Source organism: Microcaecilia unicolor, chromosome 3 (assembly GCF_901765095.1).
Source record: "Microcaecilia unicolor chromosome 3, aMicUni1.1, whole genome shotgun sequence".
In the NCBI taxonomy this organism is placed as follows: domain Eukaryota; kingdom Metazoa; phylum Chordata; class Amphibia; order Gymnophiona; family Siphonopidae; genus Microcaecilia; species Microcaecilia unicolor.
Genome location: NC_044033.1, coordinates 205,405,511 through 205,430,576, shown reverse-complemented (window position 1 = coordinate 205,430,576; position 25,066 = coordinate 205,405,511). Strand labels below are relative to the sequence as shown.

The window sequence follows — 25,066 nt, the reverse complement described above, 5'->3', positions numbered from 1 at the left end:
TCATGTAAAAGGATGCACTGATGGGTGCTGTAAGCACTGCATAAGAGGCCTCCTTCCTAGTGTAAATATGGAAAGCTCTATTTAGCACACAAATTTGTTTTATTTATTTAGTTTTGAGTTACATTCAGGTACGCTGGATACTTCTCTGTCCCAGGAGGGCTCACAATTTAAGTTTGTACCTGAGGCAATGGAGGGTTCAGTGACTTGCCGAAGATCACAAGGAGCAGCAGTGGGATTTGAACCGGCCACCTCTGGCTTACAGGACCGGTGCTGTAACCACTAGGCCACTCCTCCACGCCTGCTTTCCCATCATAGGATTCCATGGCAGCCACCGGTACAATTCCTCCGAGACCACTGCGGCACCCCCTCGCGCCGATGTTCGCTAATCCCATGGACGAACGCCGGGCGCTCCCCGACTCAGCCACCATTAGTGCGCCGGCGCACTACCACCTCACCAGGCACGGCCCTAGCGCTCCCGGTCTCGTGGTTGACAATGCTATGGTCGCCTGCCTTCGCCGGAGCCGTCAGCGCTCGCGCTCAAACGTCACATCGACCCGTCCCTGGAGCGTCAACAGCAGAACCTAGAACGACGGTGCTTATACACCTTTTTACCATAATTGCCGGCGCTAGGTCGCTCGTTCGAGATGAGGTACCCCTTCCACTCCGGCTAAGAAAAAGAGAAAGGAACTTCGCTTCGGAAGTTATCGCATTCGCTTCCGGGTTGGGCGGCTGCTGCTGGGACTTTATTGTTCTCTGGTCTCCGGACAGTAGCATGGCGGTGACCGACAGTGGGATGGAAGAGAAGCAGCAGGATAAGGATTGCGGGAAGGGCACATCACCCACCGTTAAAGTAATATTATATTACCTCCTTTTGTGAATAACATGTTGTTACTGTGCACCAAGTAATATTGTGTTAAACTCCCACCGTCCCAAGTTCTGACACAGTTGCACAACTGTATATCCCTCCCTTAAAAGTAATATTGTGTTATATATTCTTTTTTATTTTTTATAATATAATTGCACCCCCCTCAAAAGTAATTTGACAGTGTGCATCCTAGATATTACACCTTCCTTGTAATATTATTTTATTCTGCTGAAACTAAAATGTATGTTTGATCAGAGGACACTAAAAGGGGATAACCTTATTTTATTTATGTAGTTATTGGCATTTTACTATTAGCAACCCTATTGCTTAGATGTTTGTTGTGAGTGTGTTTAGCTACAGGTTCTATCTCTTGTTTGTCTGTCCTAATTAGATTGTAAGCTCTGTCAAGCAGGGACTGTCTCTTCATGTTCAAGTGTACAGCGCTGCGTACATCTAGTAGCGCTTTTTTTTGTTTGTTACATTTGTACCCCACACTTTCCCACTCATGGCAGGCTCAATGTGGCATACATGGGGCAATGGAGGGTTAAGTGACTTGCCCAGAGTCACAAGGAGCTGCCTGTGCCTGAAGTGGGAATCGAACTCAGTTCCTCAGGACCAAAGTCCACCACCCTAACCACTAGGCCACTCCTCAAAATGATAAGTAGTAGTAGTAGGTTCTGCTGTGCAGGAGGATTTGTGTATTATTGCAATGCCTTCTCCCCATCTTTTGGTTCCGTTAATATGTATTATTTTGTATCCTGGTGGGCATAGGTCTAGTAGTGCAGGGTCGTCTTCAAGGTGCAGCCATGTTTCAGTTATGAGCAGTAGCCCGAGCTGTTCCATTTCTATTCAGTAGTGTTGTGTTTTTTACTGCTGATCTCATATTTTTGTAACCTATTAGTATTGGGACATACACATTGTGTTTAATGTTGGTGTTTTTTAACAGTTTGTAGTTTATTTATTTGTTACATTTATATCCCACATTTTCCCACCTATTTACAGGCTCAATGTGGCTTACATACTATCGTAGAGGCGATCACCAATATCGGTTTGAACAAATACAAAGTGAGGTTGTGGTAAAGTTAGTTCTTATGTGAGTCATAAAGAGGAAGAGTTAAGTTATGTCCAGTATAAGCTTTGGTTTTGTTGTGTTGCTGGGTTAAGGCATTTACGTTGGATCGTTAGGGTACGCCTTTTTGAACAAGTTAGTTTTTAGTAATTTCTGGAAGTTCAGGTGGTCAAATGTTGTTCTCACGGTATTTGGTATTGCGTTCCATAGCTGTATTTGTATTTGAGACCTTTGCAGCTTGGGTGATGGAGATTTAGGTATGTTCGTGTTGATCTTGATGTGTTTCTGGTTGGTAGGTCTATAAGGTCTGTCATGTATCCCAGGGCTTCTCTGTAGATGATGTTATGAACCAGGGTGCAGATTTTGAATGCAATACGTTCTTTGATTGGGAGCCAGTGTAGTTTTTCTCGTAGGGTTTTGGCGCTTTCAAATCTCGTTTTTCCAAATATAAGCCTGGCTGTTGTGTTTTGAGCAGTTTGGAGTTTCTTTATGATTTGTTCTTTGCATACCACATAGATTCCTTTGCAGTAATCCAGGTGGCTTAGTACCATAGATTGTACCAAGTTGCGAAATATTTCCCTTGGGAAAAAAGGTTTCACTCGTTTGAGTTTCCACATTGAGTAGAACATTTTCTTTGTTGAGGTGTTGGTCGATTATAACTCAGAGAATTTTCAGGCTGTCTGAGATAGGGAGGGTGTAGTCTGGGGTGGTTATGTTAGTGGGTTTGTACGTGTTATATTGGGATGTGAGGATGAGAGTGTGTGTTTTTTCTGTGTTTAGTTTTAGTTGAAATGCGTTTGTCCATGAGTTCATGATGTTCAGGCTGAGTTCGATTTCTCTGGTGATTTCTGTTAGGTCAAATTTGTAAGGGATGTATGGTGACATCATCTGCCTATATGAAAGGGTTAAGGCCATGATTGGATAAGGACTTGGCTAGCTGGGTCATCATTAGGTTGAAAAGGAGTGGTGATAGTGGTTAGCCTAGAGGTACTCCGCAGTCTGCTTTCCATGGTGATGATATGTTCGAATTTGATTTCACTTGATATGTTCTATTGGTTAGGAAACCCTTGATCCAACTAAGTACGGTTCCACCAATCCCGAAGTATTCTAGTATGCTTAGTAGTATGTTGTGATTTACCATGTCGAATGCACTGGACATGTCGAATTGTAGGAGAAGTACGCTTTTGCCTGTTGCAATTAGTTGTTTGAATTTGGCTAGGAGAGTAATTAGTACAGTTCCGGTGCTATGGTTGGAGCGAAATCCTGATTGTGATTCATGCAGTATTGTGAATTTGTTTATGTAGTCAGTTAGTTGTTTAGTTACCATGCTTTCCGTCAGTTTGAATGCCAGTGGGATTGATGCTACTGGGCGATAGTTGGTGATATCATTTTTTTTTTTCTTGATAACTTTTGGTATTGGGGTGAGTAGAATGTTACTGTTTTCCTTAGGGAAGAGACCATGTTGGAGCATGTAGTTTAAGTGAGATCCACTGTGAAGCGGTGGGGAGCGGATTTTAATAGGTAACTAGGGCAGATATCCAACTTACAATGTTTCTTGGCGAACCTGTTAATCGCTTGGTTGACTGCTTCCGCTGTGAGTGGAAGGAAGCTTGTCCAGAATCTGTCCGCTGGGTATTTGCCGTGGACTGGGTCCAAACAGTCAATGAAATTTCCAATGTCAGTGGTGCTCTGAGGTATCATATTGCGAAGGTTTACAATGTTTTCATTGAAGTATTTGGCAAGTTTGTCTGCAGGTGGGATGTCTGTGTTGGTTGTGGTGACTGCGGTAGTGTCTAGTAGTTTGCTTACGATTTGGTATAGTTTTTTTTTGTATCTTTGTATTCAGGCCCTATTTTGGTTTTGTAGTATTGCCTTTTGGCTTGTCTTGTTGCGTATTTGTATTTTCTTTGATTATGTTTCCATGCAGTGAGTGTTTGTGCATCTTTTATTTTTTTCCATGCTTGTTCAAGTTTCCTGGATTGTGTTTTTAGTTTTTTAAATTCTTCGTTGTACCATGGTATTGGGATGTGCCTACGTGAGGTTCTTGTTTGTAAGGGTGCTAATTCGTCTAATATGTTTTTGCATCTTTTGTCCCAGTCCGAAAGATAATGTGTGGAGTCCGTTTGAGCAGTCCATTCATGATTGTATATTTGTTGCCAGAATGTTTCCGAGTCTATTTGGCCTCTAGAGCTGTAGGATGTGTGGTGTTGTATACGATATGAGCCCTTTTTCTGCCAAAGTAGGCATAGGTTTAGTTTGAAGTGGTCTGACCATGGTATGTTTGTCCATTTGAAGTCTGATATTATTAGGTTTATTTATTTATTTGATGCATTTGTATCCCACATTTTCCCCACTTATTTGCAGGTTCAATGTGGCTTACATTGTTCCGTAATGGCAATCGTCATTTCTAGAATGAGAAATACAGAGAAGCATTGCATTAAAGTTCATAAGTGATAGAATAGATTAAGCAGTCAGGTGTAGAGAATTCATATTCGGAATGAGAAATAGAGTGGCCTTGTGTTAAAGTTTATTAGTGACAAAGTAAAACTGAAGCAGTCAGGTGTAAAGAGTTTGGTTTTGTCCAGTTCTGGTATAAGTTTTGTCGTCTGATGTTTAGGATAGATCATTGTGGTATGCCTTATTGAATAGGTAGGTTTTTAGTGATTTTCGGAAGTTGGTTAGGTCGTGCATTGTTTTTATTGCGTTTGGTAGTGCATTCCATATTTGCGTGCTTATGTAGGAGAAGCTGGATGCATATGTTAATTTATATTTTAGTCCTTTGCAGCTAGGGTAGTGGAGATTCAGGAATGTGCGTGCTGACCTTTTAGTGTTCCTGGTTGGTAAGTCTATGAGGTCTGACATGTAGACCGGGGCCTCGCCGTGAATGATTTTATGAACCAGAGTGCAAATTTTGAACGTAATACGTTCTTTAAGTGGGGGCCAGTGTAGTTTTTCTCTTAGGGGTTTGGCGCTTTCGTATTTCATTTGGCCGCCTCTCTGATGTAACTTCCTGTTTCATCAGAGGCTTAGGCAGCTGCAGTAAAGGGAAGAGGCAGGTGTTGGCGGCAGGGCAGCATATGAGAATTGCTGCCAGGTTTGGAATGTGATGAAACAGGTTAACGTCGCAAATAGGTAGGAAGGGGGGCAGCATCTCGGCCTGGGGGGGGGGGGGGCACATCTTATCTCCACCTCAGGTGGCATCTTGCCTTGGACTAGCACTAAACATTGTTATTGTATAGTAGAAGGTCCATGCCTTTAGGTTGGTCATTTTGGGGGGTTACTTCTGGCTTGGGGGTGTTTGTGTTTATGTGTGTATTTGGGCTCTGAGGTGCTAATACCCACAGCAGTGAAAAATGTCGTTCAGTAACTCATGTCTAAAAGATAAATGAGCAGTGGAAGTCTTGCTCAGAGAGCAGAGGATGCTATGGCTAGTCGTGGCAGCCAAGAGGAGCAGTGTAGAGGGCACATACTTGCCGCATCACCCCCAGGTGAAAGGTCTTAATTCTGGGCTGCCGTTCTTCAATGGTGGGTCATGCAACTCCGATGCAACTTCGTGTAGGGTGCCAGCAGTATGGGTGGCGGGCCATCCAGAACTGAGCTCTCGCAGGGCACGGACCCCAAATAGCAGCTCACCTTTTGCGGTTCATCTGCATCCAGTATTCCCGCAACCTCGGGGTGCGCCGCTGTGCTGACTCCTCGCTGGTCAGCACCGAGCGTGATGAGGATGAGACCACGCTGCCCTGAGCTGGAGTACAGTATGGTGTGCCAATGTTTTGATTGCACTGCCATTTTGAGTAACGTCTCACCTCTAATATGCTGAGAATTTCCTGCAGCTTTTACTTATCTGCCTTAATTTTCTTTTTTTGCAGAAGCTGAAGCGCTACTGGGATGAAAGTCAGACCAAGGAGGGTGCCAATGATTCTGCCAGGATGGAGGAGCCCAGAGATGATGGGCAGAACTCAGCTGGGAAGAAAAGGAAGATGAAGCCTGGAGAGAAATGGCAGAAGAGACCTGGAGGCAGGAAGTTGGTCTCTGGAGTAAGGCTCTGATCTTGTAGATCCCGCAGTTCCCTTAATAATTGGACTAAGTCCCTGTAACATCATATTAATTAGCCTGTGCTTGTACTCTCCACAGAAAGAGGATCCCTTCCCAGGACCTGCTCCCATCCCACAGGAAAAGATCATGAAGTTTGAACGTGGCAAGAAAACCAAGCTGGTGAGTTAAAGATTTATCTGTATGTGTAGTTGATGCAGGTTCAGGGTAGCATACATCATTCGTATCACAGCATTGAATATCTATAGGCTCAGGGTAGGATATGCCATTTATATCACAGTATCAAAAGTAATCTCTGCAGAATCAGGGTAGGTTATGCCACAACTTATGCATCCAGCTTCTCCTATATAAGCTTGCAACTATGGAACCCACTACCAAGCGCCGTGAAAACAACTTATGACCACTTAAACTTCAGCAAAGCACTAAAAACCAACCTGTTCAAAAAGACATACCCTAAAGATCCAACCTAAATGCCTGAACCCTGCAACACAATGAAGCCAAAACCATACTGGATATAACTAAACTCTACCTCCTCTTTATGATCCCCAAATGTTTTTGTCACACATGAACTTTACTACAACTTCACTCTGTATTTTGTTCATACCTGAATTGGCGACTGCCTAACGGTATTATGTAAGCCACATTGAACCTGCAAAAGGTGGGAAAATGTGGGATACAAATGTAACAAATAAAAATAAATAAATAGTGTTTAATACCTACAGGATCAGGGTAAGATATGCAGTTTATATCACAGCCTGTAAACTTTCTGCTGCAGCGACAAGTGTCAAACCGAAAGTTAAAGGGTCGACTGAAGACATTGGAGACAAAGGTGGAGCTTGCAAAGACCCAGGCTGCTCGCTTTGATCTGCTGTTGCCAGAGGAGGCTGGGTATGTGTGTCAACTCCTTGCCCAGTGTGTTTTTGCACACATATATTCCCATCTCTCATCTTGTGTCCGTCTCTCTCTGTGATAATCTCTCACTGCCTTGCAGGCTTCTGAAAAAAGAAATAGCGGTGGGCTGGGCTTGAGGATAAGACAGGGTTGCGGTGCATTTGTTTCTTCCCCTGAAAACCTGAGACCAACCCCCTACTCTCTCCCCCTTCCCACAGGTTTTTGGAAGGGGACGAAGGAGAGGATACATGTACCATCCAGCAGGAGGATATCGCTGAAGCCGTGGACATCACCAGTGGCTCCAAGGTCAGAGGTCGCTTGATAAATTGCCAGTTTTTAAATTTACCTTTGGGGGGTCGTAGATGCAAGAAAAATTTCCTGGCGGTCTGTATCTCCAAGCCCCTCCCCCTAAGAACAAGGAGTATGATGGTAAATACCTCGTGAGAAGAAGTAGGGTAAGAAAATATCCCCCCTAACCCCACCGCTGGAGAGTATAGGAAGGGGGTGATAGGATATGTTGGGTGGGGGGGGGACTGTTGAAGTGGAAATATATGAGAAGTATGAGGAGTTATAAGAGTGGGATAATGTTATTGTAAAATTTAAAATGTACATCTTAAAGTATTTGTAAAGTTATATGTCACTTTGGTTAATAAAGAAAATGTTTTAAATTTATCTTTGTGGGTTTGAGTTCCATCATCCCCGTTTTTTCCTTCTCCCTTCAGCACTTTAATCTGATTCTGAACCAGTTTGGGCCTTACAGACTAAACTACACATGTAATGGCAGGTAATCGCCTAGTTATTCCTCCTCTCTCTTCCCCCTACCCCCCAAACATACTGTATACAGAGCAGATATGATATCCCGGTGTTGTCCCAATCTCCCCTTCACTCTTCTCCTCTAAAACTTTATACAGTTTTTTTTCAATAAATTGAATCATCACTTGCTCCCTCATACCCATCTTCCCTTATCATGCTCATCACTGCCCCTTGTGAATTTTCCGCAGGTATCTGTTGCTAGGTGGCAGACGAGGACATGTGGCCGCAATGGACTGGCACACCAAGAGCTTAATGTGTGAGATGAACGTCATGGAATCTATTAATGATATCAAGTGAGTTTCCTGCTCCGACGGGGGAAATGGTAGAACTAGAAGTCATGAGTTGAGGTTGCAGGGTAAGGAGACTTAAGAGCAATGTCATGAAATAACAGAAAGGGTGGTAGATGCCTAGAATGCCCTCCCCCGGGAGGTTGTAAAGATAAGAACGGTGACGGAATTCAAGAAAGCGTGGGATAAACATCGAGGATCACTGTATAGAAAAAAACTGGAATCCAGTTAACGCAAATGACCTCATAACTGGAGTGAGCTTTGACGGCAGCTTCAGAGGTTGGGAAGTAAGACCAATGCTGAGCAGACTTCTACAGTCTGTGCCCCAAAATTGGTAAGGGGAGAAAGAGATTAAGAGGCCTATTTTCAAAGCACTTAGAGGCATATTTTCAAAACACTTAGACTTACAAAGTTCCATAGTAACCTATGGAACTTTTACTTATTTTATTTATTAGGCTTTATTTACTGCCTTTTTGAAGGAATTCAGAAGGCGGTGTACAGTAAGAATAAGTCAAACATGAGCAGTAGGTAATTACAGCAGTGCAGTAAAAATATTCAAATAACAATACAAAGTATGGTATAGTATACTACTTACAATGTCAACACAATTCGTAATAAAACATTTTAATGGACAGCGTAGAGTATAAGCAAAGATGGAACATATAGATAGGTAAGAAAGTAAGGTGACTGATTTAAAAGAAAGTTGCACATGAGGTCAGAGAGACGGTTAAATATTATCTCAGCTAGGGTAGGAGTGGATAAACATGTCCTACTGCAGTATGTGCAGCCTGTGTCACTCCTTGTGTGTGTGAGTGAGATTAATGAGTTAGTTACTTCTTCCACTAAAGGCCTGGTTGAAGAGCCAAGCTTTCACCTGCTTCCTGTTAAGCGAAGCCGTTCAGGCGGTGCATTCCAGAGTGTGGGGGCTACTCTGGAGAAGGCTCGCTTGCGGGTATCACATCGTGTAATGTCTTTTGGAGAGGGTGTGGTTAGTGAAAGTCCTTTGTAATTCTAAGTGCTTTGAAAATGAGCCCCTAAGTATACTAGTGTTTAATTATGAAGACATGTGCAGAATTCCAGACTCAACTCTGGCCACCATATGGTCCGTGCAGGTCTTTATCTGCTGACATTTACAATGTTATTACGTCACTGCGTGGCACACAGCATCCATGGATGCATTTGTACTCCGCTTCAGGAGTCGGGGAGGGAGGAGGAGAATTGTACGAGACACGCGTGGCCCCAGTAATGTGTGGGACTGAGGTCGGACTGCAGGATGCTTTGGAGTTGACATTTTAGTTTTCACGGGGTTATATACAAACATGGCTAGTATTTTGTGTATAAGAGGTTACAGTATCACATGTACCACGGCAGGTGGCTACACACAGAGAACATGTTCGCCGTGGCGCAGAAGAAGTGGCTGTATATGTACGATAACCAAGGTGTGGAGCTGCACTGTGTGAAGAAATTTAACGACGTGCTGAAGATGGAGTTCCTGCCGTATCACTTCTTGTTGGCCACCTGTGTAAGTCTACTGGGGAGGTTGAGTGGGACAGAACGTGCGAAAGGACGGTCACTGTCTGAGAGCACGAGGAAGCTTTTGAGACCAGATCCTGTGGAAATGTTTCTGTTCATGCACTGAGGTTATTTGAGGGGGGAGGGGAAGGGTCACTGCCTCTCTTTCCACATTTGTGGACTGCTGGAGAGAAGAAGAGACACGGCATGTGGAACACACCAGGGAGAAGAGTGTCTGTCTCAGGCTGGGGTGAAGGGACAGCACCTCAGTTTCCAGGGTCACAGAATAGCATGTCCCTGGGATCATTATCTTCTAAATAGGAGGGCATTAACTCTTCACATGTTACCCACAAGCCTTTGCTGTCTTCCCAGAGTGCAACTGGATTCCTGCAGTACTTGGATATCTCCATCGGGAAGGAGATTGCAGCCATTTGTACTAAGTCTGGCCGGCTGGATGTCATGACACAGAACCCTCACAATGCCATCATTCATTTGGGGCACCCCAATGGTAAGAGCACCCCAAGATCCCCCCTTTTTTACTGTTCCCATCTCCCGTGTCCTTGCCCCTTCCCACTCCCTCTCCGAGAGTGCCCCTAGTATATCAAAATCTCATTTCTTTCTGTCCGTCTTTGCATCTGCAGGTACAGTGTCCCTCTGGAGCCCAAATCTGAAGGAGCCCCTGGTAAAGATGCTCTGTCATAGGGCCGCAGTGAGAGCTGTCGCCGTGGACAATACTGGAACGTAAGCATCAGGGCTGGGGGGTGAGAGAAGAGAGGGGGAGGGTTTGGGGGATGAAAGAGAAGAAACCATTCCACTGAACATTTGCAGCTGCTGTCTCATGTCCGCTTGGCCTCTCGCCCTCAGGGTAGGATTAACATATGGGCAAACCAGGCACATGCCTAGGGTCCAGTTGCTTAGTTGGGTCCTGACAGATCTGCTAATTCAATGGATGTCAAGAACATTTTTACCTTAGTAAGTGAGCTGCCAGCAGAAAGTAGGCGGGGTGAGCACAGTCATACTGCTCACAGGCCTGTCTGTTCTCCCCAGCCCCTGTGTAATTGTTCTGTAAGTCAATTCTGATCTGCTGTTTCCTCTTCTGCCGATTTTGTTATGAAGTCAGAACGTAAAGGGTCACATTTGTTGGAATTGTATATGAAATCTCTTTATTAAGACGAGCAAACCAGTACATAAACAAACATCTTGAACTGCATTAAAAGGTAACAGCAAGTACTGAACAATCTTGGCAAACCCAATTTTGTTTTCATGTATCATAGAAACAGAGAAAAGTGTAGGCAGATAAAGACCATGTGGCCTATCCAGTCTGCCCATCCATGCCATCTACTCTCCCTATCACTCCCTTAGAGATCCTATGTACTTGTCCAACTACTACTACTACGACTATTTAGCATTTCTATAGCGCTACAAGGCGTACACAGCGCTGCACAAACATAGAAGAAAGACAGTCCCTGCTCAAAGAGCTTACAATCTAATAGACAAAAAATAAATAAAGTAAGCAAATCAAATCAATTAATGTGAACGGGAAGGAAGAGAGGAGGGTAAGGTCCAAGCTTTCTTGAATTCAGATATTGTTTTCATCTGCACCACTTCCACCGAGAGGCAGTTCCACGAATTCACCGCCCTTTCCTTGAAGAAGTATTTCCTCACATTACTTCTGAGTTTATCCCCTTTCACCTTCATCCTATACCCCCTTGTTCCAGAGCTTCCTTTCAATTAAAAGAGATTTGCCTCCTGTGCATTTATGCTGCATAGGTATTTAAATGTCTCTGTTATATCTCTCCTTTCCCACTTTTCTTCCAAAGAATATATATTGAGATCTTTAAGTCTGTCCCCATACACTTTATCACGAAGATCACTGACCATTTTAGTAACCACCTTCTGGACCGACTCCATCCTGTTTATATCTTTTTGAAGGTGGGTCTCCAGAATTGTACACAATATTCTAAATGAGGTCTCACCAGAGTCTTATTCAGGGGCATCATCACCTCCTTTTTCCTATTGGCCATTCCTCTCCCTGTGCACCCAAGCATCCTTCTAGCTTTCGCTGTCGCCTTTTCTATCTGTTTGGCCACCTTAAGATCATCACATACAATCACACCCCCAAGTCCTGCTCTTCTTTCATTCACAAAAGTTCTTCACCCGTCCCCCCCATAAACGGTACTGTTCCCTTAAATTTTTGCAGCCCAAATGCATGACCCTACATTTTTTAGCATTAAATCTAATCTGCCAGACCATTCCTTTAGCTTTGCTAAGTCTTTGCTCATGTTAACCACCCTACCAGGTTTGTCTACCCTATTGCAGATTTTGGTATCATCTGCAAAGAGGCAAACCTTACCAGACAGTCCTTCAGCAATATCGCTTACAAAAATGTTAAAAAGAACCGAACCTTATGGCACACCACTGATATCCTTTTTGCTTAAAATGAGCTCTATTTACCACTACCCTCTAGTGAAACCATGTTGCCTCTGAACATCCACTGGATTCCAAAAACTTTACTGTTCTCTGTTTTAAAAGCATTTCCATTAATTTACTTACCACACTTACCAGCCTGTAGTTTCCAACCTGCTTTTGTGGAGAGGGACCACATGTGCTCATCTCCAGTCCTCCAGGACTACTCCCGCCTCTAGAGAAGCATTACCACCCCTCCATTCCTATTTGTGTTTGTCTTCTATCTGCAGTTCTGCTCCCGGCCTTTCAGCTGTGAATACAGAACAGAAATATTTGTTAAGCAATTCCACCTTATCTTTATCAACTTTTTCGTATTCCTCCCCTTCACTTTTGAGTCTCACAGTGCCACTTTTTCACGTCCTCTTATCACTAGCATATCTAAAAAAAAAATGTCTTGTCCCACCCTTTTACTATATTGGCTATTTTTTTTCTTCCATTTGCATCTTTGCTTTCCTGACTACTTTACCAGCATCTCTAAGCTTTTCCAGATATTGTCGCCTGTCTTCCTGTTTCTGCAATCTCTTGAAGTTTATAAAGGCTAATCTCTTTTTCCTTACCTTTACAGCTACTACTTTTGAGAACCCAGTGTGAATCTACTACTTATACCAACCACAATCCCTCCTAAATCTCCGCCCCGAAGCACAAAAATAAAACACCCCAAAAATGTAATAACCTAATCCCACCCCTCCTCCTCCCCTTCTGTCTTCCTATGCATATGTTAATGCACCAATTGCTTTATCACAACTACGTCTAATTCATTGAGTACTAAGTTGCAAGCTTTTGAAGATAAGTTTTAAATATACCCCTCTCAGATCAACATAAAATTCTTCTGCCTCTTCCATAAACAAAAGTGTGTACTGTGTGTGTTTGGCACTCCTTGTAACCAATGTTGTAGTATGCATCTTATCCCAACCACAGAGGCCTTTAAAAAGAAGAGACACCCTCCTCCTTCTTCTCCCCAATGATCCACATCGATCTACTTTCTAAAAATGTATCCCTAGTGAATGGGTCACCACCGGTTTTTGAAATTCATTACTCAAATATCATATAATAGTATGCCAATAGGATTGAATTTGAGGACAAGACCACAAAGCACAGGATAATGTATTTTCTAGAGAGTCACGTTGAATGCAATTAGGGGAGGGTACGCATCCCACATGCCATGCTTACACCTGGGAAAAATACACTCTTGTGATCGTGCGAAAAGAACATTCCCGCAGAGCAGCACTCCTAACTACAGTAGGAATAGTCTGTAAGGCCAAACTAATATCATTGATGTTTGTTGGAATTTTAAATGAGTGAATTCCTTCAAAAAGGCGGTAAATAAATCTTAATAAATAAATACATTTATAACATGATGTATTTTGTTAGGTTTAGGGGCTTACCAAATGGTTAAATCTGCCCTGTGCACTCTGCTGTCTGACCCCTAGTCTCGCTGTTTCTACTGCAGGTATATGATCACATCAGGATTGGACAGGAAGCTAAATGTTTATGATGTTCGCTCATATGGCCTGCTGCATTCATACGTGATACCCTTTGGAGCCTCACACTTGAGTTTCAGTCAGAGGAGCCTCCTAGCGGCTGGCTGTGGGGACACCGTGCAGGTAACAGGGAAGGGGGAGGGAAGATACCATGAAAAAACAGCCAGGGAGGGGTAGAGGAGGATATGGTAGGGTATGGAAGAAAGGCAGGGAGAGGTAAGGAACATGTGGGGAGTTACTGGGGTTGGGGAACCTGAGGCGGTGAATGTAACCATGCTTTTTCTCTTCCCCCTCACCTCTGGGTCCTCCATCTGTAGGTGTATAAGGATGTACATGTGAAGCCAGCACATAAACCGTACATGGTCCACCGGGTGCAGCAGGGTGTTCACGGGATACAGTTCTGTCCCTACGAGGATGTGCTGGGGATTGGACACGGGGAGGGATTTACCAGCATGCTTGTGCCAGGTAAGTTAATGTTCCCCTTAATACTCAGGGTTAACCCTGTGGACATTTGGGGGGTCGTAGCAAGTACTACTCAGGCCCCACCTACACCTGTGCATATGCCACGGTGGCAGCCTTCTGGCTGCTAGATAGGGTCTTGCTTATCCCTGGGCAGGTACTCTGCATGGCCTACGCACAAGAGAGACCGAGACCCAGTGATCACACTGTTCCTAGAAATTACAAAATTATTGTGTTACTAACCGGTAACAAAGGTGATAAACTATAGCACGTATTGGTGAACTAAGAGGTCTCCATGTACATAAATCCCCTTTTTGGAACTGGAGTTCACGCCTTTTCAGTAGTAACCTAAGGCAGATTACATTCAGGTTCAGTAGGTATTTCCCTGCTCCTAGAGGGCTTACAGTGGAGGCAGTGGAAGGTTAAGTGACTTGCTTGAGGTCGTAACAGAGGGCATCGGCTACACACTCCCTCCTGCTTCCTTCTATCTGTCTCGCTCTTCTCTTGTCTACCCTCTCATCCTCTCACACGGCATACTCAAGCAGTGTATGGAACCTCGCTCACTCCCCACTGGTGGTTGCAATTTAAACCTTTATAATTTCTTTGTTCCTTCCTTTTCATCCCATGTTGGTATGCAGTTGGTCACCTCTTTCCTTCCTCTCAGGTGCTGGGGAGCCAAACTTCGATGCTCTAGAGAATAATCCCTTCCGCAGCCAGAAGCAGCGGCAGGAGTGGGAAGTAAAGGCCCTGCTGGAGAAGGTAAGTGCCATCTTTGGAGTATAGGGGCCGGGAAGAGTGCCCATCGTTGTTGGTCAGTTTCGACGCGGAGAAGGCCTTAGACACCGAGTACATTGGGAATTTTTGTTTGCCTGTCTGAAGGCGTATGGATTTGTAGGAAGATTTGTATCAAGTATTAAGGCTTTATACACTAATCCTCAGGCAATGGTATTGGCCAACGGGAAGGAGTCTGAGCCTTTTCAAATACATCGTGGTGCACGACAGGGATACCCCCTATCTCCACTCCTTTTTGTATTAACACTGGATCTTTTAAAGCAATGAGATCGTATCTGAACTCCCCAAATATCTGGATTCTCCATTATATCTCGGTTCAAAGTGGCAGTTTTTGCCGACGATCTGTTAGTTCACATAACAACTCTGATGAGCTTGTTACAGTCACTTCTGGACTCTTTTAAGGAATATGGAGATTTTGCGGGATTTAGGCTTAACTTGGACAAATCGGAAGCTTTGCCATCGTCGGAACAGGCAAATGGGGTTCGGAGTTCCCGTTGAGATGGGCCCCTGGTATTTTTAAATATTTGGGGATTTACTTGTCTATGGAGACTAGGGACCTATATAGATTAAATGTAACGGCATTATTGGAAGCTACTAGAAAGCAACTCTATAGTTGGAGAGATCTACCAGTGTCATTGTTGGGAAGAGTGGGGTTAATACAAATGGTTATATTCCCTAGATGGTTATACGTCCTCCAGAGTTTGCCACTGTGATTATTGCAAACAGATTTGAAGAAGACATATGGACTATTTAGCAAATTCTGTTGGGCGGGTAAAAAGCTGAAAATCAGAGTGGATAGGATGAGGGGACCCTGGAGTCAAGGGGGGGGGGGGGGGGCTTCTGGATCTAAGATAATATATCTGGGCCTGTTTATTGAGACACTTGGGTGATTGGTTTGGACATACACAGGTATATACTCCTATAGAATTGGAAAGAGCATTTTATGCCCCCTATGATTTTTATTCATTATTACATACCAAAGATTTTGAAAGACGGGATTTTGTTGTAGCCTATGCAAGATGTCTGGAGGGTGTTAGCCAGTAAGTTAGGAGGCAACTCAGAGGTTTCGGATCAGCTGTCCTTGAGGGCAAATATAGCCTTTCCGCTGGGTACGGACAATTCCGCCTTTTATTTATGGGAACAGAAAGGTATAATTAGGTTGGAACACCTATTGTCAAAAGAGGGACAAGTGATAAGTTTCATGCAGTTGCAGGGGAAAGTGGGGGAAGCGTGGGGCAATTGATTTGCGTATGCACAAGTCACACATTACATGTTGACCCTAGATCAGCCAAGTCTACGGATCCCCTTGGGGTCTAGAGTCCGAGAATTTTTTTAAGGAATTTCTGAAGTAGGATTCTCAGTTTCCAATTTACGCAAGGCCTTGTTACGGGGGGGGGGGAGGGGGGCAGGGAGGGACCTCTCTTCTTTGAAAAACAAATGGGCGGAAGAACTGGGTATGTCTTTGGGGTCCTGGGATGTGGCTGCCACTATTCGGGGCATTCCTGCGTTGACGAGTGATGCTAGATTAAGGGAATGCGGGCTTAGAGTAGTCCTCAGAGCATACATGGCTGGGGCTCAATTGACACACATGGGGCCACGGGGAGTATATAACTGTTCTAAATGTATGCAGTCAGCTCACACTCTAGCGCATGCTTTTTGGAGATGCCCACATGTTCAATCTTTTTGGGAGCAAATTAAAAGATTTTTGCATCAGCTGTTGGCTCGAGATATAGGGGGGGCTCTGAGGAGCAGCTACTTTTGGATGTTTCTCAAACGTTTATTACTATGAACAAATTTGAGGCGCTACTATGTCGTAAGTTTGCTCTTGTAGGGAAAAAAGTTATTTTGCAGTATTGGACAGTAGCAGAGAAGCCAGCTTATTGGCACTGGAGAAATCAGATACACTTACTGGCAGCTTGGGAAGCGAAAGATGCCAGAGGGTCCCCCAAGAGGCGTAAGGCATATTTGGCAATTTGGAACCCTTATCTCCAAATTTTAAGTCCCCGGGGGCGCACCCTTATTCTTAATAGCATGCGATAAGTGGTGGATGTGCTCCTTGCACATTTAAAATTGTGGGGCGCCGAGTCTCGACAGCTTCTGAAAGGGGGGAGTGGGGTGGTTATAGGGGGAGGGGGGAATATAGAGGTTGCGGGGATATAGTAGGGAGGGGGAGTAGTGAAGAGGGGATTGGGGGAGATAGGGGGTATGTAGGGGGGGAATGGGGGGGAGGACTTTGAGGGGTGGGGAAAACTTTGATGATATTTTTACTCTGCTTTTCTTTTGAAGTTGTTGTTTTGTTTTCAATTTGTGGTACATTGAGCTGTTTGACTGTATATTTTGTGGAATCAATAAAAAATTGTTGAAAAAAAATATTCAGGACAGAGAGCATGCAATATCTTAAAAATTCAAGTTAACACTTTAAACTCAAGTCCAGCCTTCACTGGAAGCCAGTAAAATCTAATCGGATATAGAGTAGCATGTTCTGTGATTTTTACCTCCTCCTAATATAAACTTTTGCTGCTATGTTTTATAAAACTTGAATTTTAAGAGGGGCTGAAGTAATTTCTGTATTTATCCCATAAAACAAAACCCAAGTATTGGCTTGAGAGCAACCTTTTTAGGGCCATAAAGGGGTTTATAATGAGGGTGGTGATCAACCCTTGTTCATCTCCACCAGAGAATGGGGAAGAGTCAGGTACTGGGACCAGTTACTCCGGGGAGTAGCAAAGTCTCTGTAATTCAAGGTTCAGATGTAGGGGACCTCTCCATGGGGTAGACTAGATGTTCTCCCAAAGTCCAGCCCTTTCTTTCTGGCCCTCCTTTTGTGATTCCATCACTTATTTATTTATTTGTTACATTTGTACCCCACATTTTCCCACCTATTTGCAGGCTCAATGTGGCTTGCATAGTACCGTGAGGCAGTAGCTATCTCCGGTTGTGAAACAAATACAGAGTGATGTTATAGTCAGTGAGATAAATATATTACAGACACAGTAGGGAATCGTAGAGAGTTATATAGAGTTCATTATAAGTTTTTGTTTCTTTATGTTGCTGGGTTAAGGCATTTAAGTTCAGTCAGTAGGGTATGCCTTTTTGAACAAGTTGGTCTTTAGTGATTTCCAGAAGTTGAGGTAGTCGTACGTTGTCTTTACGGCTTTTGGTAGTGCATTCCAGAGTTGCGTGCTTATATAGGAGAAGCTGGGTCCATAAATTGATTTGTACTTAAGTCCTTTGCAGCTAGGGTGGTGAAGATTTAAGTGTGGCTTAGGAGCCTGTTACATCACAAACCGATTTCTCCCTCAGGTGCCACCGGATCTGATTACCCTGGAGCCTGGGAAACTTGGCGAAGTGGATTTTCTGACCCTGAAGCAAAAGCACAAAGAGCGAGTGGAAAGGCTGGTGAGCTGGGAAATAGAATGGGTTAAGGTGTGTGGGGGATGCAGGGAGGGCTGGAGGGTGTGCTGGGAAAACAGCAAAGGTGTACATGGGGCGTTGGGTTTAAAAAAGGTTTGGACAAATTCCTGGAGGAAAAGGCCATAGTCTGCTATTGAGATGGACATGGGAAGCAATTGCTTGCCTGGGATTTGTAGTATGGAGTGTTGCCATGATTTGGGTTTCTACCAGGTACTTGTGACCTGGCTTGGCCACTGTTTGGAAAACAGAATACTGGGCTAGATGGACCATTGGTCTGACCCAGTATGGCTACCCTTATGAGAGGGGGAGGGTGCGCTGGAAAACAGCAAGGGCCAAGGAGCATTTGGGATGTTGGGGAGGATTGGAAAGGCTGCAAGTTATGCTGGGAGTTGAGATCGACAGTGGGGCATGCTGAAATGTAGGAAGATTCACTCTTTATTCATCCCATTATCTCAATCTCATTCTGCTGAGCAGGGCTTTGACCCACTGGCGAAGGAGAAGTTTGAGCCCAAGCTCAAGAAGAAGGGGCGCAGTTCATCTGGGCAGCTGCTCAAGAGGAAAAAGAAGGTTGCTCAGGAGGAGCAGAGGGTACGTACTCCCTGGCCCCATTTCTGCAGTTATAATGCACTGTATCTTCCAGAACTGCTCCAGGCACTTCTATAACTGACCACTAGTTGTCATGTCACTGTATGAGTAGAACAGGGCTATGTATCTACAGTAGGGCTGCCCAAACCTAGTTCTCAGGGGCAGCACCTCAGTTAAAAATGGAAGCAAATTTGCATATTTATTCAGAGCTATCCCCGCTTGCCTGGTAGAATTCTCTGATTATGATTAGTCCTCTGTGTTCCCAGAAACTGATCCAGGAGAGCGTGGAGAAGAAGCTACATCAAGAAAAAGCGAAAAAGAAGAGGGAGAAGATAGCTTTGTTGGGTCAGAGGTCTACACTAGACAGGTTTAAGAAGTAGCCACTCCTCTAGAGCCTGCCGGACCAGCCTCAAGGAACAAACATTGATCTTTAGCAAAGAGGAAAAGGGAGAAACCCAATGTGTGAGACCTCCGAGAAGCTGAGTGAGAGCTGCAGACACCTTAGAAACAGCTACAGGGTGCAGTCTGAGTGCAGACCAGCCCAAACTCACAGCCTTTAATCTGTTGTTTTCCCCATCTTGTCCCGGGGTCAATGGCACAAGGACGTTCCGCTGTGTACTTACCCCCACCCTCGGCAGCAGTTACTGTCAAGCCCATAAGCCTCTCCATGCAGTGTTTCTACATCTACTTTATTTTGAGTTTTTTTTGTTTTTTTTTTTGGGGGGGGGGGGGGGTGTTGCAGAGAAGACCAGAATTTTACTGAACTTTGGACACTCAGAGCTCATCAGAAAATGTATATTTTGCACAATAAAAATACAACATTTTGTATATCTGAATTTTTTATTTTATTTAATTTTTTCTTTTGTACAAAATAGAGTGGCCTAGTGGCTAGAGCACCAGTCTTGAAATCCAGAGATGGCCAGTTGAAATCCCACTGCTGCTCCTTGTGATCTTGGGCAAGTCACTTAACCCTCCATTGCCTCAGGTACAAACTTAGATTGTGAGCCCTCCTGGGACAGAGAAATACTCAGTGTACCTGAAAGTAACTCACCTTGAGCTACTACTAAAAAAGGATGTGAGCAAAAATCCAAATCCAAATAAATATTCCAACAAGTTTTGTACATCTATAACATCATAAAATTCTACCAAGTGGAACTCAAAATCTATAAATTGTATATCTGAATTTATTTGGCTGGCAAGAGGGGTGTCCTACACCGGATTCGGGTGGGGACCCAGCCCACTGTGACCCTCAGTCGCTGACAGCATGCACAGGGATCCAGTCGTTCCAGACTGTGCTGTGATGAAACAGTGTATGTGCACTAAGTGTATTACCCTGGGGCACTAGTTTTCTTCCAGAGTGACCCTCCTGCCCCTTATAAACTCTTAAGTGACCTGACCTTTTCAGGGTTTTGAAATTCCTGGTTGCTGTGGAGACTCTCCTATGTGTTGACCAAAGCTGAAGGGTTAAACTTGCCCCTTGATTCACAGTGGAGCCACCCCCTGGCTTTGTCTAGGAAAATGTAATAATATAACATTTATTTTCATTTCTTGTATACTGTCTGCAAGCCCCGAAAGATATCGAAGTGGTGTACACTGCAGATGCAGTTGATATAGCGTTTCAAAGTTATGTATGGTTACTGGTCAGTGACCCAGGTTGGGACACGTTCTGTAGCACCAGCTTCGGAGACTTAGCCCACGATTTATCAGAAAAGCTCAACTGACCAGACCTGTGTCCAAGGATGTGCGGGGTTTAAAAAAGGTCTGGATGGCTTCCTAAAGGAAAAGTCCATAGACCATTATTAAAATGGACTCGGGGAAAATCCACTGCTTATTTAAGCAGCATAAAATGTATTGTACTGTTTGGGGATCTTGCCAGGTACTTGGGACCTAGATTGGCCACTGTTGGAAACAGTATGCTGGGCTTGATGGACCTTCGGTCTGTCCCAGTATGGCAGTACTTATGGTATTGGATGTCCTAGGTCAGGGGTGGGCAACCACAGTCCTTGAGGGCCACAATGAATATGTATAAGATTGAATTGCTTGCACTGCTTCCATTGTATGCAAACAGATCTCATGTATATTCATTGTGGAAATCTTGAAAACATGACTGGGTTGTGATCCTCAAGGACTGTGGTTGACCACTACATAACATTCATGTTTTTTTAGTTTAAATGATTTTGTTAAACATCAAATGCAATACAAGTATCAACAACATGACCAAGTCAATATTTTTCGTCCCAACAATATTACACTGCTTCCCTTTCACTAACCCATCTCCTTAATCCTCAATAATGAAACCCATTCCTCCCCACCTTTCATTCCCCAAAAATACAAGAACGTGGAATAACACGTATATGGACTTTGCTGTCATCTGTGGACTATCTCACCCAACTGATTCAGAATAAAATTGCGTGCAATTGCATTTAAGGGTCCCATAGGATTCAGGTTGTTCAGAATATGGCAGTAAGATTGATCTGTAAGTTTAAGTTTGACCATGTCGCTCCACTGGCCGAATACATTTTACGGCGGTGTGACTGACTTTTAAAACTTTAGAAGGCCAATGCCCCAATGGACTGGTCCCTTTGACTAACTTGTTGGGTTTATTTATAGAAAATCGTAAGTGTTATCTGCTTTTGGGATTCACCTTTGTTTAATATAAATTGTTAGTAATAAAGTCATTTATTTACTTATCAGCAAAACTCTGGAACAATTTACCTAATGAGATTGTTATTTTTGTTTTCAGAAGTTGGTGAACTCACATTTATTTCCTAAATTTTTATAATAGGTTTTTCTCTTCATTTTAGTGATGACTATTATACTGTAATTCTTTGTGTTACCCCACTTTGAACCTTATTAAAGGGGTCTTTTATCAAGCCACAGCGGCTTAGTAAAAGACCCCATAAGTGATAAGGCAAATAAGTCCCTGTGCTCCATAAGCAAGAGACATTATGTTATTAAATATTTAGTTTTGTTGCATGTGTGTATATTACACACAAAATTAATAAGGGCAGTTTCCAAAAGTCATTTACCCGGGCTACTGGAAAACTGCCCATCATTCCTGCAAGAAAAAAAAGTATATATTTATGGTATTTTGAGTTTGGGTAGCTGCCAGGATATATTTTTTTGCTTTGAATACGTCTGCCCCACCTCAAAGCTGCTATCCTAGGTGACAACCTGTGTCACACCCCATTCAACCTCTGAACAGTATTTTGTGGACAGTGTTACTGCAGCTTCCCCAGGTACTGGATAGTGCAGGAGGCCAAAGGATGAGACTGAAAGGCAAAGCCTGTGTTTTGGCAATGTGCATCTCCTTTGCTTATGGTCAGGCCAGGGCCACGTTGTTATGGGACCGAGAGGCAGACTCTTGAACTGAAGGAAATAAAGTTTTACTGACTGACTCGAAACGGCCCGTGTTTCAGCAATGTGCCTGTGTCAGGGGTCATAAAATAAAATGGTCCCAGTATAAGTGACAGACACCTTTCAAGGTCAAATAAACACAGTGTGATGCTGTGTGGGCTTGTCAAATCGCTAGAAGCCCCATGCAGCTTCATGCTGCGTTTAATGGACCTTGAAATACATCTGTGACTTAAAATGTTTCCTGAATGCTTATTTTGTCCCGACGCAGGCACATTACTGACACACAGGCCATTTCGGGTCCTTCAATAAAACTTTGCTTCCTTCAATTTAAGACTCCGCCTATCAGTCCAATCCCTGGCTCACTGCTTCTGTTTCTGATTCCCTCATTGGTCTGCTGTATTATTCCTAATATTCTGTTGTTAGCTTTGTCCTGTAGGCACATTTCATTGTGTGATTGCTAAGAGTCGTGTTTTGTGCTTGTAATTTATTAGTATGCAAATGTTTTGTATATTTATTTTGTATTTATTCAACCACCTCTATTTGAATAACCTGAACCAACTTACTATTTATAAATACAAGTCAGAGAGTGGTGGCGAAAGAGATCTGGTCACCCCAGTAGGGAGCTGAAACCGCAGGCAGGAACTGGGCTCTACCCTTATAATTAGTTTAAAAAATTTTTTTTCTTGTTTGAGTGTTTCTTTATATCTTGATCCCATATTGTGGACTAAGTAACAATGCAATTTCTTTTATTACTCCTTGAGTTAAAGGGGTGGGGGAAAATATGCCTTTAAATATTTACCTGATTTTCCTATATTTACTTAATGTAAATTTTATTTTGAAAATGATAAAAAAAAATAAAAAAAAATACAAGTCAAACAATATACACATATACAGCGAGAGAATGGAGTAAAAGGATACAGTAGCGCTATAGAAATGATTTGTAGTAGTAGCAGCCTCAAAGCAAAACGTACAATGATTTCCACAGTAAAAATTAAAAACCTGTATGCAGTAGCAGGTACAACCCAGACCTTTTTAGGGTATTGAGAGGGGCATCACCTGCACAGAGCATTAGCTAGAACCCAAGGCACATTTCTAGGCAGATAGGACGCATCATGCTTTTTTTTTTTATCTGCTGTCATTGAATGATGTTACTGTATAAATTAAAATAGTATGCAGCATATGGTACCTGTGCTGAAGTAAATGGGATTCCAACTAGTGGCATATGTAGGGACGTCTGTGCCTGTCAGGCCAGTGCAATGCTGGGCAGGACCCTTCAAGCCTCTATGGGGCTAGCCCTGAGTGGAGAGTGTCACTGGGTCTCTCGAGTACCTAAAACCAGTCCTGAACTGAGAGCTGTGATTCTGCAGGAGGTTGCCAGTGGACTCGGGCTACAGTTAGTTCATCCTCAAGCACCAGCAGATGCTTCAGGGGCTGGTGCTGGCGTCAAAGTAAGTAAACAATTTCAGAAGAGCTAAGAGAACTGTAAACACTGAAAAAATGTATCTGATGGACGGAGGTGCTGGAGTAGGACACCTGAAGTAGCAAACCGTTCCATCCTTAAGGATAATTTTCCACTGAGTGAAAAAGAAAACACTGAACGCTCTGACAGAATTTGAGCGATACGTACATTTTCCCAAGATCCCTGAAGTATCCTGTGCCCAAGCCAGTTTTTCTCGACACTTGTTATAGTCAATTAAAAAAAAGAACAGCACAATCTGTCACCGAAAAGCCGATCCCTATACAACACCCGTATTCCTAAATGGGGAGAGTTGGAAGCTGTTTATTTTAACTAAAGTGAGAGAGGCTGCAGCTCATGCAATTGTTCACCCTTGCAGCCCGGGATCTCTCTCATCTTGGGGCGGGCTCCTACGAGATCAGCCTGCACCGCAGTAGTTCCAGGCGAGGCAGAAGCCAGGAACAACCACTCTCCTTGCCTGGTGCCAGCAGTCCCCATGCTCTCTTCATCAGTGTGGGTGTCATGCGATGAGAGGTAAAGATGTGTTGGTAGCAACAGGTGTCCAGGGGGTAGTGGGTACTGCCAGAGAACCAAGCTGAATGTTGGGGGGCCACTCCTACTTTCCTGGCACAGATCCCCACATAGACATCCTCCAGAGCTACAGTGGGAGTTTCCACAGCCACTGCAGCCACCTGCCGAGCCACATCCCCAGAGACCACATAGCTTGTCCCACTGCAATACAAGGGAAAACTGTCCCCAGGAAATTCTGCCTCTGCAGTATAGTGCTGGCTAGACGGATCTCGGATGGGGCGAACATTCCAGTGGATGCGGCCCAGATAGATACCCCGTGGGCGTAAATTTCCAAGGGCTCGCAGGTGGCCCACCAACCTCTTTGTGTTCACAAAGACATCATCGTCAACTTTAAGAAGAAAATGGGCCTCTGGGCAGAAGGTACTGGCCCAGCGCAAAAGCATGAGTGTCTTCAGTGTCAGATTGCGGTATGTATCACGGAAGGTACCCTGCACTAGGTCTCTGTGCTCTGTGAATTCCTGATCCAGCTGGGCCTGAACAGCCACTGCTTGTGGCTGCCCCAGTGCAAAAAGTGTCAGGATCCTCAAGCCGTCCAGCTCCCGCGTGCTGCCCCAGGTCTGGCGGATTACCTGACGGGCCTCAAAGTTTGAGGGGCTGCTCACCACGAAGTTCAGTAGGAAAGGCGGGACTGGGCTGTGACAGGCCCCGCCATTGGCAATGTGGTACAAGTCGCCGCTGAAGCGCCAGTTGAGATGTATGGAGCTGGAGCCACCACGAAGGAAAGGAGCAACTGAGAAGGACAGGAACTCCTCAAAGAGGCCTGTGAGGATGAGGGCTGGCACGACCACTGTGCCCCCCAGGCCTAGCAGCAGGAGCTGGCACTGCCAGTGGCGGTGCCTCAGGCAGCGGACACACATGGGCAGCCCCCATAAAGGCATCGGTGGCGTGGAGGAGTAGCCTAGTGGTTAGTGCAGTGGACTTTGATCATGGGGAACCGAAAGGTTCGGAAAAGGACGCTGGCGCTGCATTTCCGGC

The 25,066-nt window shown here is 44.2% G+C and overlaps 2 protein-coding genes across 2 annotated transcripts; one reads left to right on the top strand and one right to left on the bottom strand.

The window, feature by feature from the left end:
• The first annotated feature begins 240 nt into the window (after positions 1–240).
• Positions 241–19,541, top strand: WDR46 (WD repeat domain 46). Its single transcript, XM_030197216.1, has 16 exons — positions 241–850; positions 5,804–5,971; positions 6,069–6,149; positions 6,763–6,875; positions 7,097–7,184; positions 7,601–7,662; positions 7,880–7,984; positions 9,350–9,500; positions 9,863–9,998; positions 10,132–10,231; positions 13,407–13,560; positions 13,755–13,902; positions 14,561–14,655; positions 17,992–18,087; positions 18,577–18,690; positions 18,954–19,541. The coding sequence occupies exons 1-16, from the start codon at positions 494–496 to the stop codon at positions 19,065–19,067; spliced, it is 2,082 nt and encodes a 693-aa protein (XP_030053076.1). The 5' UTR covers positions 241–493; the 3' UTR covers positions 19,068–19,541.
• B3GALT4 (beta-1,3-galactosyltransferase 4) lies at positions 12,049–25,059 on the bottom strand. Its single transcript, XM_030197217.1, has 2 exons — positions 23,231–25,059; positions 12,049–12,206 (listed from the first exon to the last, which is right to left on the bottom strand). Exon 1 carries the CDS (start codon positions 24,967–24,969, stop codon positions 23,911–23,913), a length of 1,059 nt encoding a protein of 352 aa, XP_030053077.1. The 5' UTR covers positions 24,970–25,059; the 3' UTR covers positions 12,049–12,206; positions 23,231–23,910.
• Between the last annotated feature and the right edge of the window lie 7 nt (positions 25,060–25,066).